At 56.8% G+C, this 18,415-nt stretch overlaps 3 protein-coding genes across 3 annotated transcripts; 2 read left to right on the top strand and 1 right to left on the bottom strand.

Moving 5' to 3' along the window:
* Nucleotides 1-120: 120 nt before the first annotated feature.
* On the bottom strand, nt 121-6,872 carry SRPRA (SRP receptor subunit alpha). Its single transcript, XM_057433198.1, has 14 exons — nt 6,726-6,872; nt 6,157-6,240; nt 4,370-4,533; nt 4,119-4,279; nt 3,848-3,995; nt 3,250-3,403; nt 2,995-3,101; nt 2,727-2,845; nt 2,388-2,474; nt 2,122-2,294; nt 1,814-2,027; nt 1,571-1,734; nt 1,003-1,101; nt 121-810 (listed from the first exon to the last, which is right to left on the bottom strand). The coding sequence occupies exons 1-14, from the start codon at nt 6,837-6,839 to the stop codon at nt 682-684; spliced, it is 1,917 nt and encodes a 638-aa protein (XP_057289181.1). The 5' UTR covers nt 6,840-6,872; the 3' UTR covers nt 121-681.
* Nucleotides 6,873-7,013: 141 nt separating this feature from the next.
* Nucleotides 7,014-10,056, top strand: FOXRED1 (FAD dependent oxidoreductase domain containing 1). Its single transcript, XM_057433208.1, has 10 exons — nt 7,014-7,089; nt 7,302-7,540; nt 7,628-7,738; nt 7,821-7,939; nt 8,038-8,132; nt 8,555-8,656; nt 8,730-8,806; nt 8,913-9,061; nt 9,425-9,554; nt 9,676-10,056. Exons 1-10 carry the CDS (start codon nt 7,014-7,016, stop codon nt 10,033-10,035), a joined length of 1,458 nt encoding a protein of 485 aa, XP_057289191.1. The 3' UTR covers nt 10,036-10,056.
* A 1,187-nt stretch (nt 10,057-11,243) lies between these two features.
* Nucleotides 11,244-17,926, top strand: EI24 (EI24 autophagy associated transmembrane protein). Its single transcript, XM_057433206.1, has 11 exons — nt 11,244-11,336; nt 13,087-13,234; nt 14,922-15,067; nt 15,453-15,513; nt 15,991-16,057; nt 16,707-16,831; nt 16,920-17,039; nt 17,131-17,242; nt 17,336-17,447; nt 17,547-17,621; nt 17,718-17,926. Exons 2-11 carry the CDS (start codon nt 13,193-13,195, stop codon nt 17,881-17,883), a joined length of 1,026 nt encoding a protein of 341 aa, XP_057289189.1. The 5' UTR covers nt 11,244-11,336; nt 13,087-13,192; the 3' UTR covers nt 17,884-17,926.
* Nucleotides 17,927-18,415: the final 489 nt, after the last annotated feature.

The following is an 18,415-nucleotide window of genomic DNA, read 5'->3' as shown; positions in this document are numbered from 1 at the left end:
ACCTTATGGCTGGTGGGTGATTCACTTGCCCTCTCCAACCCCTCACCCAGGGTTTGTCTCCTCCCTACCCCCAAGGAGTGAGCAGGTCCTGCCTGGAGGCAAGTTATTTACACACAGAGGACAAATTATGAGGTTTATTTCATATAAATTATGTCTCTGAGCAGACAGCATTCAACTTATTGCACTGGAGCACATCTGCGATATGGAGCTACAAGACATTGTAACAGAGGTTTGTATTACTCAGTGTAGCACTTCAGACCGGGCTCAAGAGGCACTCAAAGGGGGAGAACACCAAAGCCACCACCAGTATCTGCCAGTATGAACTGGGTTTTTCTTCCTATGCACCAGCAAATACCATCCCTCCTCATCCTCCCTCAACTGGTCTAAAAGAAATCCAAAAGCAGCTCAAAGGAACCAAAGCCTTCAACCCCCCCAAAAAAGCACAGCAGGTCCTCGCAGCATGAACAATACAAAGCTCTGGCTTCAGCTTCCCTGCGAGGGAGCCTGTACCACCTCAGCCAGAATGAAGGAATCCAGGTGAAGGGCTTTTGCTGGATAAAGGGAATTTTACCCCCCAGGACCATTCCCTTCATGCTGGCATCCCTTCATTGTGGGAAGGACGAGCTGGGAACAGGGTAAAGCATGTTCTTCTTGGACATCTGCAACAGCCATTGGTGGGATTCAGGCCTTCATGAGCGCTGCGACCACGGCCTTGGCGTTAAGGCTTCGCAGATCACAGTAGGTCTGTCCGGTACCAACGAAAACGATGGGCTTGCTTGTGATGTAGGTCATGGAGATGGCAGCACCGACCTGCCAAGCACAACAAGCACAATCAGCCACTCTGCCTCCTTGCTCTTCACTCAGCACATCGCTGAATTGGGTTGCAATGCAAGAGGAAGGGAAGAGATGCCACCCGAGACAGCACCAAAGCACCCTGTGCTGGACACTTCCTGCCTCTCCAGGGGGAAGCTCCATGTGGAGATGTCTCAACAGCCTCCTTACCTTGTCATCGATGGTATCAAACTTGGTGAGGACAATCCCATCAATGAGCCGTGGTGTCTGGGCCATGGAGTGATCAGCCAGGGCCTTGTTGAACTTGACCTGAGGGAAAAAAACGGATCCAAGAAACTCATTTATGGTGCTGCCCCTGTCCACATGCCTGATAAAACCCACAGAAGCAGAGTTTTCCCCCCATAATCACAGACTGGTTTGGGTTGGAAAGGACCTTGAGATTATCCAGTTCCAACCCCCTGCCATGGGCACAAACACCTTCCATTAGAGCAGCTTGCTCCAAGACCTGTCCAACCTGGCCTTGGACACTGCCAGGGATGGGGCAGCCACAGCTTCTCTGGGCACCCTGTGCCAGCGCCTCAGCAACCTCACAGTAAAGAACTTCTTACCTCTAACCTGAACCTTCCCTGTTTCAGTTTGAACCCATCACCCCTTGTCCTATCACTACAGTCCCTGATGAAGAGCCCCTCTCCAGCATCCTTGTAGCCCCCTGCAGATACTGGAAGGATAACAATGATGATGATACTCTATTTCCAGGACCCAAAGCCTGGTCCCTCACCAGCTGATCCACCGCCTCGTTTCCCACCAGCGCTTCCCCAACGAACAGGACCAGGTCAGGAGTGTTGACCGCGATCAGTTTGGCCAACGCCGTCATCAAGGGCGCGTTGTCCTGCATGCGGCCCGCCGTGTCCACCAGGACCACGTCAAAGCCCTGGTTCCGAGCTGGGGAAGATGAAGAGGCACCAGTGAGCAGGATGTTCCCCCAGAACAACGTCTCCCACCACCGGTTCCTGGCGTGTACCGTAAGCGATGGCCTCCATGGCAATCCCGGCCGCGTCCTTGCCGTAGCCCTTCTCGTAGAGCTGCACCATGGTGCGCCCACCGTGGCTCTCCGGAGGGTGCAGGGCGTTGAGGCGCCGAGTGTGGGTGCGGAGCTGCTCCACCGCTCCAGCCCGGAACGTGTCACAGGCAGCAATGAGGACACTGAAACCGTTCTCAATGAGCCAGAACGAGATCTGAAGCAGTAAAGAGAGGAAGAAGGAACACCCGTCAGCAACTACAGCCTCACCTCCTCACCCTGACCTCCTCACCAGGAGCACCGTGTCCAACCTTGGCCAAGTTGGTGGACTTCCCAACACCATTGACGCCACAGAAGGTGACCACATAGGGTCGGCGGTGGCGCTGGGCATCCATGACATCCCGGAGGACATCCACCCGGCGCTGGGGCTGCAGGATCTGGACCAGAGCCTCCTGCAGGGCCTGCTTCACTGTCGAGGTCACCGCTGGGAAGGAGGAGGTGGAGTGAGCTCTCACCGTCACACCCGGGAACGCTCCTGAGCCCCATACCATGAGCAGGAGGCCTCATGACCACTTACTGGTGAACGTTCCCATCACTTTCCCTTCCAGTTTCTTGGCCACTGACTCGCAGAGCTGCACCGCGATCTCAGCTGCCACGTTTTTAGCTTCAAGAGGGAGACAGAGAGAGGAGAGTGAGTGCTGCTGAGGTTACGCGCACCAGACATCAGCGTTGGGGGTAGCATGGAGTCACCACGCAGGATCCCCACCAGACTAGACCGTTGACCCCCCTTTTGATTCGCTGTCGAGGGTGAGACAAGAACCCACCACAGTCCCTGTGGGCAAGAACATCCCAAACCATGGGTGCTACCCCATGGAGCCACCACAAATTAACCTGCTTTCAGCGGACCCAGACCTACCAATCAAGTGATCCTTCATCTTCTCCAATACGGGGTCCATGTCCCCTCTTGTCAAGCTCTTGGAGCCCACCAGGCCTTTCAGCATGCCGAACATGCCCCCCAGGCCACCTTTCTTCACACTGTGGAAAAGAGGGGTCACCTTTCGGTTCAAGGGGCGAGCTGACAACCACCGCTTTGCTTTGTCCCTACTTCTCAACCAGTTAAGAGTAGAGGAGTTACAGGGTAGAAACCAAGGTGTGTGACACATGGGGGCTGCAAGAGCCTCTACCTGGGCTTTGACGGGTTCTGAACAACCTTCTCCTCTTCAGCTTCCTCATCGCTCTCATACTCAAGGTCGTAGAGGCGGCCGGGCTCCCGATTCCTATCCCCCAGGGCCTGTGAGGAGGGGAGAAGACACCCTGAAAACCATCAACTGCTCCCCCTCACCCTGCTCCAGCCACATCCAGAGTCTCCATGGGCTGGGATCGCAACGCCCAGCTGATCCCAGCACAACCCAGGACACAGTGACCTGGCTTTTCCTTACTGCATCAGGGTCAAATTCTTCCACGGGACAAGCCTCGGCGCTCCCGTTGGTAGCAGAGTTACTGTAATCCAGTACTTTGGCATTAGAGTTCTCCAGATCCCACACTCTGGGCTTCTTCCCTTTCTCCTTCTGTGCCTCGGGCTTTGGAGATTTGCTGGAATAAAGACAGGAAATGTGGTTTGTTCAGTGCAAGGCAGCAATGGCCTCCTTGGAAAATGTGAGAATTACAAGCCTGCATTAACCCCAAAAGGCAGGAATTAAGGCTAAACCTGGTTGATTTAGACTCCACAGTTTCATTATCCGATGTTTGATCCTGTACCAGATCCCTTCACCTCAAGCCAGGCACCAATGCATCACTGCCCTTTGCTCACAGCACTCCTGCTTCCTGGCTCTTCCAGGGAAAGAATGGCTCAAGTGCCATTATACCTCCAGGACCCAGAGTGTGCCCTCTCCCAATCCTCCCAGCAAGCAGGGAAATAAGGAAAAGGGAAAGCAAGGTTTGAATTTTGGGACTCCCCAGAGGCTGGAGGGACTCGGCCATGGCTGAGGGACAGCGGGTTTGGACCACAGGCCGCCTGAGCGCGTCCTTGCCACCCACCTGGACTTCTCCCCTGCTTTCATGTGTCTCCTGAAGAATTCCTCCCGGTTCTTCTGCAGGATTTCATCCTTGGTCAGCTCCTCCCTGTCCCCAGAGGACTGCTTGTCACCTGCAGAGGCTTTGCCAGGCGCTGCAACAGCTTCAGTTCCTGATGGAAAGAGCCCAACATGAGCTCAGGCCAGCATTCCAAAGCACAAGAGGACTGGGAAAGACACAAAAGTCTGGAACGTTTATTCCCTCCCGGCCCCGGTTTTCTTTCCCACAAACTCACCCTCCTTTTTGGAACCTTTGTTCTTCTTGTTCTTGACTTTCTCCTTTGGTTTCTCCCCCCGGGTTTCAATCATACACTTGACAGTCTTCTGAGACTTCAGAGACTGCTCAAACGTCTTCATTACCGTGGGAGCTCGGACTTTACTGCTCTCCTCTGCATCCCTGCGGAGAGGACACCCGTTAAGAGCCTGGATTTCAGCTCTACCTGCACTCTAAACAGGGATTGTGGGAGGAAAAACCAGGTTCTGCTACCGGAGGAGGCGCATGAAGTCGTCTTTAAAATCAAAGGTGCCATTTAGGAGGCCCAAGGTGCCCTTCTGCTGGAACTCATTGCGGTACTTGTCCCGGAACTCCTTGTGAACGTCGTCTATCAACTTGTCCACATAGGTTAGAGTCAGGATCTTCTGAAACCCCACCTGGGAAGCAGCACAGGGGAAAGACGTTGGTCTACCACCTCATTTAACAACAGTCTGCCTGGCGTGGAGGGGAAAACCTCTCTGTTCAATACAGTGCTCTTCACTGTAAAAGACAACGCTGATAAAAGCAGGTTAGCTGTTTCACAGCAACAAAGCTATGTGGCAGACCAGGGAAGGTTTTGCTTATCTTCAGGTGCAAATGGAGGCTGTGTGGATTTAGAGAGTTAAGGTCAGCCAGGTGACAAGGAAGTGCACTAAAACACTCAGGGCCAGGCTGGACTGGGCTTGGAGAAAGCTGCTCTAGTGGAAGGTGTCCCTGCCCGTGGCAGGGGGTCAAAACTGGATGAGCTTTAAGGTCCCTTCATCCCAAGCCATTCTGTGATTCATTCTACAACTCCCTAAAGTAAAGGGATGGCCCAGGGGTCGGTGCTGGGAGTGATCCTGTTCAACATCTTTGCAGCGACATGGACAGTGGGATTGATGTGCCTTCAGCAAGTCTGCCAAACACACTTAAGTTATGTGGTGCGGTTGATACGCTGGAAGGAAGGGATGGGACCCAGAGGGACCTGGACACACTGGAGAGGTGGCTGATGCCAACCCCATGAAGTTCAACCAAGCAAAGTGCAAGGTCCTACACCTGGGTCAGAGCAATCCCAGGCACAGCTACAGGATGGGCAGAGAAGAGATTCAGAGCAGCCCTGTGGAGAAGGACTTGGGGGTGGTCAATGAGAAAATGAATATGAGCCGGCTTCAGTGTGTCCTCCCAGCCTAGAAACCAACCGTATCCTGGGCTGCATCAAAAGGAGCGTGACCAGGTCAAAGGAGGTGATCCTGCCCCTCTACTCTGCTCTCATGAGACCCCCCTTGCAGCACTTGTGTCCAGTTCTGGTGTCCCCAACATACTGTTGGAACAAGTCCAGAGGAGGCCATGGAGATGCTGCGAGGGCTGGAGCACCTCCCATATGGAGCCAGGCTGAGAACATTGGGGCTGTTCAGCCTGGAGAAGAGAAGCTGCGGGGAGACCTCAGAGCAACTTCCAGTGTCTGAAGGGGGCTACAAGGATGCTGGAGAGGGGCTCTTCATCAGGGACTGCAGTGATAGGACAAGGGGTGATGGGTTCAAACTGAAACAGGGGAAGTTCAGGTTGGATATTAAGCAGAAGCTCTTCCCTGTGAGGTTGCTGAGGCACTGGCCCAGGGTGCCCAGAGAAGCTGTGGCTGCCCCATCCCTGGCAGTGTTCAAGGCCAGGTTGGACAGAGCCTTGGGCAACATGGTCTAGTGTGAGACATCCCTACCCATGGCAGGGGTTGGAAGTGGTTAATCTCAAGGTCCTTTCCAACCCAAACCATTCTACAGTTCTGTGATTTCTGGCTGGTTTTAAACAGACGTGGTCAAAATCAAAGGTTTCATTAGGGCAGAGCAACCCCTGCAGCATCTCCTGGAGGTTTAATGAATCTAAATGACGATCAAAATTAGCAGCTCCACGGCGGTGTGTGGCCAAGACCCCCATCATCCCCAAAATCCTGCAATCTGGGAGTCAAGATAGAGCCCATGGCAGTCAAAACCCCCTTCCTGGGGTACCCCCTCTGTGGGGTTTTGGGGTGACCTGGGGCTATCCCTTACCACAAACACCAGCTCAAACTGGTTGTCCAGCTTGTACTTGAGTGTGAGGGCTTCATGGGTGAAAGAGTTGTTGCCACCGCGCTCCTGGGGACAAGGAGACATTGGAAAACTGGTGTCAGCAGTGAGCAAACACCCCCCTCCATCATCCTTACCCCCCCCCTTCCTCCCTCAAAATGGTCCAGCCCATACCCCTGGGCAGAAGATCCCATCCTTCTTCCCCCTGTGGCTCAGTTCTCCATATGGGTCAGCCCACCCCCAGAACGGGTCATTTCACCCCCGTCCCCAGGCAGGCGGGCTCGCCCCTGTCTCCCCCCTTTCCCCAAGCAGATGGCCCCATCCATTTCCCCCTTAACCCCCCTAATGGATGATCCCACCCCCAGTACATGACGATGCCCGTGTCCCACCCGCTCCCCTCCAAGCACTCCCCGTTCAGGTCCCCCTCTGAACGCAGGAGGCCACCCCCACCCCACCCCCCCATCACCCTGAAATGGTCCCGCCCGCCTCCCCCCCAAAACCCCCTTAGGCAGATGGTGCGGCCCCGCCGCCGTTCCCCCGCGGCCGCCGCGCACCTGCAGCAGCACGGAGCGGATGAGGGCGTTGACGGGCGCGGTGGCGGCGGGGCCGCCCTGGAAGCACCACAGGACGAGCCCGCCCTTGCTGAAGATGGTGAAGAAGTCCAACATGGCGGCGGCGGCGGCGGGACCGGCTCCCGCACACGTCGCCTGCCCCCTCCCACTTCCCGTATACCCTACTTCCGCCGGAAAACACACCCCATTGGTGGAGGGGACTGAGGGAGGCGGGACGCGGGGTTAGCCAATAGCGAGGGGGGGAGTGTCGCTGGGGGCGTGGCCGGGGCCATGCTGCGCGGGGCGAGCGCGCTGAGGCGGGGGGGGGCTCCGTGCCGGGCCCTGAGCACCGGGGACATGTTCCGGGGTGAGAGCGGGGCTGGGGCAGAGCCCGAAGGGGCTGCAGGGAGTCCGGGGGGGGGGTCCTAGAGGGTCGCAGGATGTGAGGGTGCACCCAGGGAACGGGGGCCGGGGGGGTGTTTGGGGGGTCCAGGGTGTTCCGGGGGATGCAGAGGGCACTGGGGTGTCCCAGGGCTGCCCTCAAACCCATCATACACACACCCCCCCGTACCCCATCAGAGCTGGGTCTGAGCCTGAGGCGCCTGGGGCGGACCCTGCAGGCTCAGCTGCCGGCGCTGGGGCCCGGCACAGGGGGCTGGGTCCCCCCGGGAGCGCCCCGGGACCCGCGGCCCCCCGAAGAGGCCGACGTGGTGGTGGTGGGGGGCGGCGTGGTGGGCTGGTCCGTAGCCTACTGGCTGAAGGCGCTGGAGGCCCGGCGGCACGGCATGAGAGTGCTGGTGGTGGAGCGGGACCCCACGGTGAGCACCCCCTCCTGGGGCAGGGCATGACCTTGGGCAGCCCCCCCGGGAACCACTCTATGCTGGGGGGGTGTTTCTCTCTTTCAGTATTCCCGAGCTTCCACGGTGCTGTCGGCTGGGGGCATCCGGCAGCAGTTTTCCCTCCCGGAGAATATCCGCATGTCCCGTTTCTCAGCCTGTTTTCTCCGCAATATCAACGTACGTGGGGTCACCGGGAGGGGGGGTGGTGTCAGCGCGGGGAGGTCCAGCCCTGCTCAATGGGCGCCCCCTCTCCTCACAGGAGCACCTTGGGGTGCTGAACGAGCCGCCCGTCGACATCCAGTTCCAGCCTTCAGGATACCTCTTCCTGGCCTCCCCGCAGGATGCTGATGGGTTGGAGGCCACTGTCAAGGTCCAGAGGTGGGACACGCACACAGAGTACCCCCCATCAAAGGTTTTTGGGTTTGGGGTTCTCATCCTGACACCGACCCCACCCCCCCCATGCTGGCTCTACCCAGGGAGGAAGGGGTGCAGGTGACACTGCTGTCACCTACTCAGCTGAAGGAGAAGTTCCCATGGATAGACACAGAGGACGTGGCTGTGGCATCCTATGGTACGTGGGGACCCTATCACCACCCATCCTCATCCATATCACCGTCTCCATCCTCACCCTATTTCCTGTCCTTATCCTCCTCTGAGTTCTTATCCTGTTCCCCATCCCTATCACCATTCTCAACCCCATCCCATCCTCATCCTTATCTGTATCCTCATCCTCATTCCTATCACCATCCCCATCCTCATCCCATCCCATTCTCACCCCCATCCTCACCTTATTCCCCATCCTGATCCCCATCTTCATCCCTGTGCTCATCCTTATCCATTCCCACCCTCACCCCCATCCCATATAATCATCCCCACTGGGTGCATCATTCATCCCACCTTAATTTGGGGAAGGGGGCTCTTCCCCTCCCCCCCAGACTCGGGTGTGTTTGGAGGGGTCACACTGGCGTCCCCCACCCCCTGTGTCCCCCCCAGGTCTGGAGGACGAGGGCTGGTTTGACCCCTGGACCCTCCTCACCGCTCTGCGGCGCAAAGCCACGTCCCTGGGGGTGCTCAGCTGCGCCGGGGAGGTGCGAGGTGAGGGGGGGGGACATGCACAGAGCGGGGTGTCCCCTGGGGGCGTCACCCCCTCACCCCCCCGATCCTCCAGGTTTTGTCACCTCGGCTGAGGACTTGATGCCACCACAGGGACCGGACCTGTTGTCCGCGCGCATCAAACGCATCCATGTGAGCGTGTCCCGTCCCCCCCCCCAGAACATACCTGAGAGGGGGAGTGACACCCCACGGGTGTGCAGGACCCCCCCCGGCTCATGTGGGGTATGTGTCCCCCCAGGTGTACATGCAGGACAGCCTGGAGTACCAGCCCGTGACCTGCGCCATCGTGGTGAATGCGGCAGGTGCCTGGGCCGGGGAACTGCTGGAGGCAGCCGGGCTGCCTGAGGCACTGCGCCAGCCCCCCCTGCCCATCCAGCCCCGGAAGAGGTGGGGAGGGTGGGATTTGGGGGGTCACATTGTGGGGTTCACATCCTGGCATTACCCTGGAACCTGTTTGTGCTCTATGGGGATGGTGGCTGTGTCCCGGTACCCACCATCCATCCCTTTGCAAAGGGCCTGTGAGGCCTTCAGTGGGGTTTTGGGGGGGATCTCACACCCCAGCACTCACCACTCTCCATCTTCAAAGGCTGGTGACCCCTTGATCCTTCTTTTGGGGTGCCCCTCCAATTGTCAGGAATGCTGTGAACCCTCAATGCTTTCATTTCCACGCACCCCTTGATGCTCTGAGGCAGAACCCACCCCCCCTCATCCCTATGTTTTTTGGGGGCGGGATCTCCTTTATCCCTATAGGTACATCTTCTCCTGGCACTGTCACGATGGTCCTGGCTTATCCTGCCCATTCCTCATTGACACCACTGGTGCTTACTTTCGCCGTGAGGGCATTGCCGGCAACTACTTGGGCGGCATGAGCCCACCCGAGGTGCGCCCAAAGGGAGGTTTCTCTCCATTTATATTGATGATTTATGGTATTTTAATACATTATTTACGTGGTTTCTCTCTGTAGTTTTCTTTCTAACTCCCTCACAACCTGTTTTTCCTAGGAGGAGGAGCCGGATCCCAGCGACCTCTCCGTGGATCACAGCTACTTCCAGGACCAGGTCTGGCCGCGGCTGGCCCGGCGCGTCCCAGCTTTCTCCTCCCTCCGTCCCGGCGGCTCCTGGGCAGGTTACTACGACCACAACTCCTTCGACCGCAACGGGGTGGTGGGACCTCACCCCAGGCTGGAGAACCTCCTCGTGGCCGCTGGGTTCAGCGGTCACGGGCTGCAGCACGCGCCAGCGGCCGGCAGAGCCGTGGCTGAGCTGGTGCTCAAGGGTCGATACGAGACCTTGGACCTGAGCAGGTTGGGCTGGAGGAGGCTGGTGCAAGGGGAGCCGCTGGTGGAAGGCGGGGTGGTGTGATGGACGTGGGGAAACTGAGGCACGGGTGGGGGCCCACACTGTGCCCTGCAGCAATAAACGGGATGATGCGGAGTGTGCTGGGGGGAGTACATGGGGGGAATGGGGACACCCCTGCTGCCGCCCGGCTCTGCCCTGCACACAGCAGGCACGCACCAGTGCACCCCCTATTGCTCACACAGTGCTCCCCAGCCCCGCTGCCCCCCCATTCTGGTGTCTTCACTGCCCACCCCCCCAGTGTCCCCACTGCGTTCCGTTCCCACCCAGGGCCCCCAGTGTTCCCCCATTGTCACCCAATGCCCCACGTGTCCCCATTACCCACTAGTATCCCCCCATGACCTCCCAGCCTCTCTCCCAGTGCTCCCCAACATCCTTCCCATTGCCCCCATTACTCCTCCATGTCCCCATCACCCCTTAATATCCCCCTGTGACCCCCCAACATCCCCCCCACTGTCCCCATTACCCCAACATCCCCTTATGACCCCCCAACATCTCTCCCACTGTCCCCATTACCCCCAATATCTCCCTATGACCTCCCAACATCCTTCCCATTGCCGCCTATTACCCCCAGTATCCCCCTATGACCCCCCAACATCCCTCCCATTACCCCCAGTATCCCCCTATGATCTCCCAACATCCCTTCCATTACCCCCAATATCCCCCTATGACCCCCCAACATCCCTCCCATTACCCCAATATTCCCCTATGACCCCCCAACATCCCTCCTACTGTCCCCATTACCCCCGATACCCCCTATGGCCCCCCAACATCCCTCCCATTACCCCCAATATTCCCCTATGACCCCCCAACATCCCTCCCACTGTCCCCATTACCCCCAATGTCCCACTATGACCCCCCAACATCCTTCCCATTGCCCCCCATTACCCCCAATATCGCCCTATGACCCCCCAACACCCCTCCCACTGTCTCCATTACCCCAATGTCCCCCTATGACCCCCCAACATCCCTCCCATTACCTCCAATATCCCCCTATGACCCCCCCAACATCCCTCCCATTGCCCCACATTACCCCCAATATCCCACATGACCCCCCAACATCCCTCCCATTACCCCCAATATCCCCTATGACCCCCATCCTCTCCCAATCTCCCTCCCATTACCCCCAAGTGTCCCCATCACCCCTCGCTCACATGCCGCCCCCTGGCGGTGCGGCGGAATGGCTCTCCGCCGGCAGCGCGCCTGCGCGGGGCGGGGAGGGCGGCTGCGCGGCGGGAGCCCGGCGCATGCGCTGTGGCGGCCGGGCCGCTGGAGCTGGGCCGTGAGCGCCGTGAGCCCGGCCCGCGGTGAGTGGCGGCGATGGGGGGGGAGGGAGATGGACGGGACGTGGGGACAGCGTGTGGGAACCGTGCCCGGAGCCCTGGGGTGCTGCGGGGTCTGGAGGGATCCGTGGGGAGAGGCTGAGGTAACTTTGGGCCCTGCGGGGGCCGCGCTGAGGTAACAGCTTCAGGGGATCACGGGGGCGGCGGTGGCTTCAGGCGCGCGTTGTTGTGTGGTGGTGTCTGTGTGTGTGTGTGTGTGTGTGTGTGTGTGTGTGTGTGTGTGTGTGTGTCTGTGTGTGTGTGTGTCTGTGTGTGTCTGTGTGTGTGTGTGTGTGTGTGTGTGTGTCTGTGTCTGTGTGTGTGTGTGTCTGTGTGTGTGTGTGTGTGTGTGTGTGTGTCTGTGTGTCTGTGTGTGTGTGTGTGTCTGTGTGTCTGTGTGTCTGTGTGTGTGTCTGTGTGTCTGTGTGTCTGTGTGTGTGTCTGTGTGTGTGTCTGTGTGTCCTGCTTCCAATTCCTGGGGCGATCGTGGGAACAGCTGCGATGAAGCAGTGCTCCCCCACTGGAGTTACAGGGGTGGCCCCAGTGCCGCAGGTCTGAGGTAACTCTATCCCCCAGGTAACGGGGGTGGGGTGGAGATGATGCCCGTGCCCCAGCATTGCTGTGAGGCAGCTCCGGGCACCTCTGGGTGTTGTGAGGATCCCCTCTTTGCACAGCGATCCCCACCGCTGGAATCGCCCATCGGGAGGAGCTGATTGCAGGAGTAGGGCCTCACTGAAGAGGTTTCCGTGGCCAAGGTGCCGGGAACAAAGAGAAAACTCTCTTTTGCTTTTGTTTCTGCTGGGGCTCTGCCAGTGTGACCTGGACCATGGACACTTCCTGAAGCAGAGACACCGTCACCCCCTCACACACAACCCCCCCTGGATCTGAGTGTGTCTGGTCCAAAAGCTTCATTTTGGGGTGGCAGTGCCTGTGATTAACCTGATGTTTGTAACGCTGGAGGCTGGTTCTGCTTCCACAGCTTCATCCCAACTGGAGTTCGCGCTTCACGGGAGTGGGGTTCTAACCCTGGCAGGGTTTATCTTGGAATAACCCAAATAAAATCCGGTTTTAAAATTAATCATTTCAGTCGTTTATCCCCTGTGCTGCACTCTATAAAGCAACAGCACCCATGACATGTTGGGGCTTGTGATACCAGCCTGCTCCAGAGCTGTGGGAGCTCCCGCCTAGGAGAAGCGATCAGTTTGGATCCCATTGGAAAAGCTCCATGTGCTTTATATTTTCTTTTCCTTAACTCAAAAGCCTATTTCTGCAACGCTTCACAAGAAGCAAGAGACTCAGCACAAGGTTTTTGGCAAAGGGCTGTTGAGAGTTCTTACTGCTTTGGGCAAAAGCTGATGGGACAGCTCAAAGAGCAGCCCTGGGTTTGTCAGGCTCCTGAGTGCAAACCTGGAGTTTCTTCCCTGCCAGAGGAGGTGTGGAGCTGGATGGTGTTAACTGAGTGCTGGGCTTAACACATATGTTTTCACACCTCCCTGGGCTGGCTCTGCTGGCTTTTCTCTTCCCAAAATGAGTGGTGCAGTGAGGTGTTAGCATAGAACTACAGGCCATGCTGTTCCTGAAACTGAGGTTTTTAACATGAGGTACCACGACACAGGATGGGTCCTTTCTCTGCCTGTGTGTTTGAGGGGGCTGGAAGCCTGTTGGTGGGAGTAGCTTGGAATCCCACTGTGTGGTTAATGCCTGCCATGATCCTTTGTGTTTTCTCTCTCCACAGGCTCCATCCGTTTCCCATCCCTCCAGGATGAGAGAGGTTTGGGTTCGGCTTTTCCCCTCTCCCTGTAGTTGATAGTTTTGGAACTGGAGGTGATGCTGGAGTCGAGATGGCAGACAGCGTGAAAACCTTCCTGCATGACCTCGTCAGGGTGAGTCCATGCACTGCAGCTCCTTTGTCATGGGGACTGGTCCTGTTCCCTTCCGTGGCTTCGTCCAAGGTGAATTAAAGAATTGGAAGGAAAAGGGACTCTCAGTGTATGTTAATCAAAGACTTCAGTTTAGTCAGGCAGAGATACCTGTCAGCAGGCTTTCTGCTGTTAGAATTGAGGTAGCTCTGTGGGATGTGTTGCTTCCCAAGTGTTTTCGCAAGCTGGCTGCAGTGTGTCTGTTGCAAAGAGTCACAGTGATAAGGCTTCATGTGACCTCAGTGCTCCCACACCATCTTGTATCATCCAGGCATAAACACAGGCTCAAAAATGTTGGTGATGGGAATGCTAAGAAGTAATTCATGTTCAGAAACTGGTGTTTACTGGCCATGGCCTCAAGCAGAAGGATTTGGGTCCTAGAATCACCCAATGGTTTGGGTTGGAAAGGACCTTAAAGCTCATCCAGTTCCAACCCCTGCCATGGCAGGGACACCTTCCACGAGAGCAGCTTGCTCCAAGCCTCTGTGTCCAACTTGGCCTTGAACACTGCCAGGGATGGGGCAGCCACAGCTTCTCTGGGCACCCTGTGCCCCCACCTCAGCACCCTCACAGGGAAGAGCTTCTGCCTAAGAGCTCATCTGCCTAAGTCTCCCCTCTGGCAGGTTAAAGCCATTCCCCTTGGCCTGTCCCTAGATCCCTTGTCCAAAGCCCCTCTCCAGGTTTCCTGCAGCCCCTTTAGGCACTGGAGCTGCTCTAAGGTCTCCCCTTCAGGAGCCTTCTCTTCTCCAGGCTGGCCCAGCCCAGCTCTCCCAGCCTGGCCCCAGAGCAGAGCTGCTTCAGCCCTCGCAGCACCTCCATGGCCTCCTCTGGACTCGCTCCAACAGCTCCAGGTCCCTCTTGTGCTGCTGCCCCCGAGCTGGATCAGGACTGCAGGGGTGGTCTCCCCAGAACACAACAGAGGGGGAGAATCCTCTCCGTGACCTGTTGCTCATGCTCCTTTGGGTGCAGCCCAGCACACGGGGGGATTCTGGGCTAAAGTGCACTGAAGTTAGGTCATGGGGAGCTTCTCATGGACCAACACCCCCAAGTCCTTCTCCTCAGTTATTTCACAATGCTCTCACAATTCATTTTGAAGTGAAATGTTTGATAACAAATGTGTCCCAAAGGTGGAAATAAGTGCTAGAGAGGTGTTGCTAGAAGTCTTTTAAAGCAGGAGCTGAGGCAGAGACTTCTTCACACTTCTCTGTTAACAGGTTTGCACAGATGTGGCTCCGAGGCTGTTTCAGGGATGCTGTCATCTGTAAAGCCACGAGCATCACACTCAGATGTATGATCAGGCCACGAGGGGTTTGCACATCCTGAATGTTTGATGTAATTCTATTTTATTGGCCTGTAGTGGCTGGCGGGGGGGAGAAGGGCTTTCTGCCAGGCAGAAGAAATGGGCTGTGAGAGATGTGACTCTCTGGGTTATAAATAGTGGATTTTGGATGAGAAATCACACCTTCAAAGAGAGGCTGCTGCTGGAACAGGCAGTGATCTAGGTCACCAGGCTATGGAGAACAGGCAGCACTCCAAACCCTGGCTCTGCCTGAGCCTGGTGCTGCCTCCTGCGCTCCGGGCAGCAAGGCTCATCCCCTTCCATAACCAGGAGGTGGGAAGGAGTGTTTGCAGCCTCTCCTCATGTCCACAGGGAATTAAGGACTCCATCTGGGGCATCTGCACCATCTCGAAGCTGGATGCCCGCATCCAGCAGAAAAGGGAAGAGCAGAGGCGGAGGAGAGCCAACAGCGCGCTGGCCCAGCGGAGGTTTCACTTGGAAGAGAAGAAGCAAGAGAAGTGAGTGTGGGGCCTGAGGACTGGTAATTCCCTTCTCCCAGTCCATCAAGGGTGAATCCAGGTTCTTTTTCCCCAGCTGTGCTGTGTTCCACAGCCATCTCTACCAGTTGCATCCACTAAGGATGAAAACACTGGGATTAAATCTTGACTGTGCTCTTGGCATGTCCATAGGTACATTGTGAGGAGAGAGAAGCCAAAACCAGCCTTTTCCAAGGACAAAATGCTCCCAAACCCCTCTAGTTTTATTACACTGAGAGATTTGAGGCAAACCAACCCTGAGCTCCCCTGTAAATGCTTAAAACTCAGGAGGAAAGCTCTGCTTCTCTTCCATTCCAGCATGGATACAGGGTATTACTAAATGTGTCTCTCTCCCGTTGCTCCGCAGTGAACCCCGGATAGTGAGCCGGATATTTCAGTGTTGTGCCTGGAATGGAGGCGTGTTCTGGGTACGTGGGAATTTTGTTCTTACTGTGTTAAACCCCTCTGTGGAAACCAACCCTTGTGCACCTTTGGTGGTGAGCCATCAGCTGGGCTGCAGGGACCTGTGCCAGCTGCCATATTCCCAGTCCCACCACTGTATTTTAAGGGAACTGGAATATAGACCTGCTTGGGAAAGCCCACATGTTGAACTCAAGATGCTTTGAGACAGCTCTGTGCAGGATATTGCTTCACCAAGTTGAATATTGATTCCTCAGCTTTAACCTTGCCGTGAGGCCGATCCTCATAAATCACCAGCTTCATTTTCCCATTAGGCAGAGAAAGAGGAATTGGCCCAGGAATGTTAAAGGGAATGTGCTCAGTTGTAGATTTGGGGTGGGTTTACGTGCCAGTCCTGGGGTGTTCCTGGATCCCCACGGGTAGAGGGTCTGGTTGCAGCAGCCCAAAACCTGACCCAGCAGCACCAAAACTTCCTCTTCCCCCAGCTCAGTCTCTTCTTGTTCTACCGCGTGTTCATACCTGCCCTTCAGTCCGTCACGGCGCACATCATCGGTGAGTTCCTTCCCAGCACCCCATGAGCTGCCATCTCCTCGCCTTGTTCTTCTCCTCCTCCCCGAGCTAATTAAGGCTGTTGTTAATTATCCAGGGGTAAATCAGAGATGGAGAGTGCCACTCACGGACTGTGTGGTGGGATCCATGCAGGGTTCTGCCACACAGTTGTCGCTGTGGTTTTGCAAATGCATGAAAAGCAAGTGAGATTCCTCCTGCTGGGGGCTCCCCTGGGAGCAGAAATGCCAGGGGGAATTTCTGATGGGAAAAGAAGGTTCCTCCAATTGAGGAGCTTCCCAAAACAAGGAGTTTCCTAAGATGAGGTTCCTTCAGTGAGGAGGTCCCTGAAAAATGTAGCTTCCTGTAATGAGGAGCTTTCCAAAGCAAGGAGGTTCCTTCAGTGAGGATCTTCCTCCAACAAGGAGTGCTCTGAAACGCTGAGCTTCCCAAAGTAAGGAGCTTCACAAAACAAGGACGTTTCGTCCAGTGAGGAGCTTCCCAAAATGAGTAGGTTCCTTTAACATGGAGCTCCCAGAGACAAGGAGGTTCCTCTAACGAGGAGCTCCCTGAAACATGGTTATTCCACTGAGGAGCTCCCTGAGCTGAGGCACTTCCCTCGCGGAATCCTGACGTGTTTCCCTGTTTCTGGAAGGTGACCCTTCCTTGCACAGCGATGTCTGGGCCTGGCTGGAGTTCATCCTCACCTCCATCTTCAGCGCCCTCTGGGTCCTGCCCCTCTTCGTCCTCAGTAAGGTCGTCAACGCCATCTGGTTTCAGGTGGGTGCCCAGAAAACAGGCTCTGGGTGTATTCCTGGTGACGTAATAATCCCAGTGGATTTTGGATGCCCTCTCTCTTCTCCATCAGGACATTGCAGATCTTGCCTTCGAAGTCTCCGGCAGGAAACCTCACCCCTTCCCCAGCGTCAGCAAAATCATCGCCGACATGTTGTTCAACCTCTTGCTGCAGGCGCTCTTCCTCATCCAGGTGAGGATTTAATCCCCCCAAACAACCACATCCCCCCAGGGCCACCTTCTCCAGAGCTCCCCTCATGCTCTCACTGGGATTTTATCCATAGGGAATGATCGTGAGCCTCTTCCCCATCGATCTGGTTGGCCAGCTGGTTGGGCTCCTCCACATGTCACTACTGTACTCGCTCTACTGCTTTGAGTACCGCTGGTTTAACAAAGGTGGGAGACGCTTCCAGATGGGATGTGTTGGGATGGAGGCTGCTCCATGCCAATGCTTGGGTTCGAATGGGTTTTCTCCCCCTTTCCCACCAGGAATCGAGATGCACCAGCGCTTGTCCAACATCGAGAGGAACTGGCCCTACTACTTTGGCTTCGGCTTGCCGCTCGCCTTCCTCACAGCGATGCAGTCCTCCTACATCATCAGGTGAGGGGAGAGCTGCCATTCCACATCCACGTCCTTCCTCACCCCAATGCCCTCTTTTGTGTCATTTTATCATATTTTGGGGTTTTTTTTTCCCTTCAGTGGTTGCCTCTTCTCCATCCTTTTCCCCCTCTTCATCATCAGCGCCAACGAGGCGAGGACCCCTGGCAAAACCTAGTGAGTGAGACCCTCCGTGCCCCCAAACCTTCAGCCTCACCCCCCCTCAAACCTCCATCCGGGAGGAAGCTCACGGTGTTCTCTTCCCTTTTCCAGCCACTTCCAGCTCCGGCTCTTCTCCTTGGTGGTTTTCCTCAGCAACAGACTCTTCCACAAGACCGTTTACCTGCAGTCGGCCCTGGGCGGTGCTTCCTCCTCCTCCGACCGCCCCCTTCCCCCTCAGCCCTCTCCTACCAAACACACGCCAGCTCCGGGGCACTGAGCCCCGGGTGGGGGTCCCCCGTGTCCCCCGGTGACCGGCAGCCCCCTCCCCCCCCCCCCACGGAGGTGGTTCTTCGCCCCGCCATGGGAATTTGGGGGGGGGCGGGGATATACTTTTTAAGGAGCTCCCGTCCCCCTCCCGGTGCATGCGCCGGTTCCGGTGGGGTCGGGACGGAACCGGGACGGGGTTGGTGGGTTTGGGGGTGTTTTTTGGGGCGGTTTATCAACTTTTCTCTAGTATTTTCACACGGAAACATTAAACGGACGAAACACGGCTTGAGCCCCTCCTGCGCCCCATGGGGTCTTGGGTGAGGGCCGTGGAACGGGGGGCGAAAGGCTATGGGCAGGGGGCTGTGGGGGTTATGGGGTGTGTGTGTGGGGCAGGGGGCTGTGGGGGTTATGGGGTGTGTGTGTGGGGCAGGGGGCTGTGGGGGTTATGGGGTGTGTGTGGGGGGCAGGGGGCTGGGGGGGTTATGGGGTGTGTTTGTGGGGCAGGGGGCTGGGGGGGTTATGGGGTGTGTGTGTGGGGCAGG

Source organism: Pezoporus wallicus, unplaced genomic scaffold, assembly GCF_028554395.1.
Source record: "Pezoporus wallicus isolate ANWC-B61680 ecotype Strahan unplaced genomic scaffold, APGP_CSIRO_Pwel_v1 contig_9719, whole genome shotgun sequence".
Taxonomy (NCBI): domain Eukaryota; kingdom Metazoa; phylum Chordata; class Aves; order Psittaciformes; family Psittacidae; genus Pezoporus; species Pezoporus wallicus.
Note: the sequence above shows the minus strand (reverse complement) of the source record. Positions and strands in the feature narration are given on the sequence as shown.

Bases quoted from the DNA above. Each gene is read 5' to 3' on its own strand.
- SRPRA (XM_057433198.1), bottom strand. From the start codon at position 6,839: ATGTTGGACTTCTTCACCATCTTCAGCAAGGGCGGGCTCGTCCTGTGG. The intron at 6,241-6,725 runs GTGCGCGGCGGC...CCTTGTCCCCAG, and splicing joins TCCGCTCCGTGCTGCTGCAG to GAGCGCGGTGGCAACAACTC. The intron at 3,102-3,249 runs GTAAGGAAAAGC...CCCTCCTCACAG, and splicing joins AAGAATTTGACCCTGATGCA to GCCCTGGGGGATAGGAATCG.
- EI24 (XM_057433206.1), top strand. From the start codon at position 13,193: ATGGCAGACAGCGTGAAAACCTTCCTGCATGACCTCGTCAGG. The intron at 13,235-14,921 runs GTGAGTCCATGC...TCATGTCCACAG, and splicing joins TCCTGCATGACCTCGTCAGG to GGAATTAAGGACTCCATCTG. The intron at 15,514-15,990 runs GTACGTGGGAAT...CTCTTCCCCCAG, and splicing joins GGAATGGAGGCGTGTTCTGG to CTCAGTCTCTTCTTGTTCTA.
- FOXRED1 (XM_057433208.1), top strand. From the start codon at position 7,014: ATGCTGCGCGGGGCGAGCGCGCTGAGGCGGGGGGGGGCTCCGTGCCGG. The intron at 8,657-8,729 runs GTGAGGGGGGGG...CCGATCCTCCAG, and splicing joins CTGCGCCGGGGAGGTGCGAG to GTTTTGTCACCTCGGCTGAG. The intron at 8,807-8,912 runs GTGAGCGTGTCC...GTGTCCCCCCAG, and splicing joins CGCGCATCAAACGCATCCAT to GTGTACATGCAGGACAGCCT.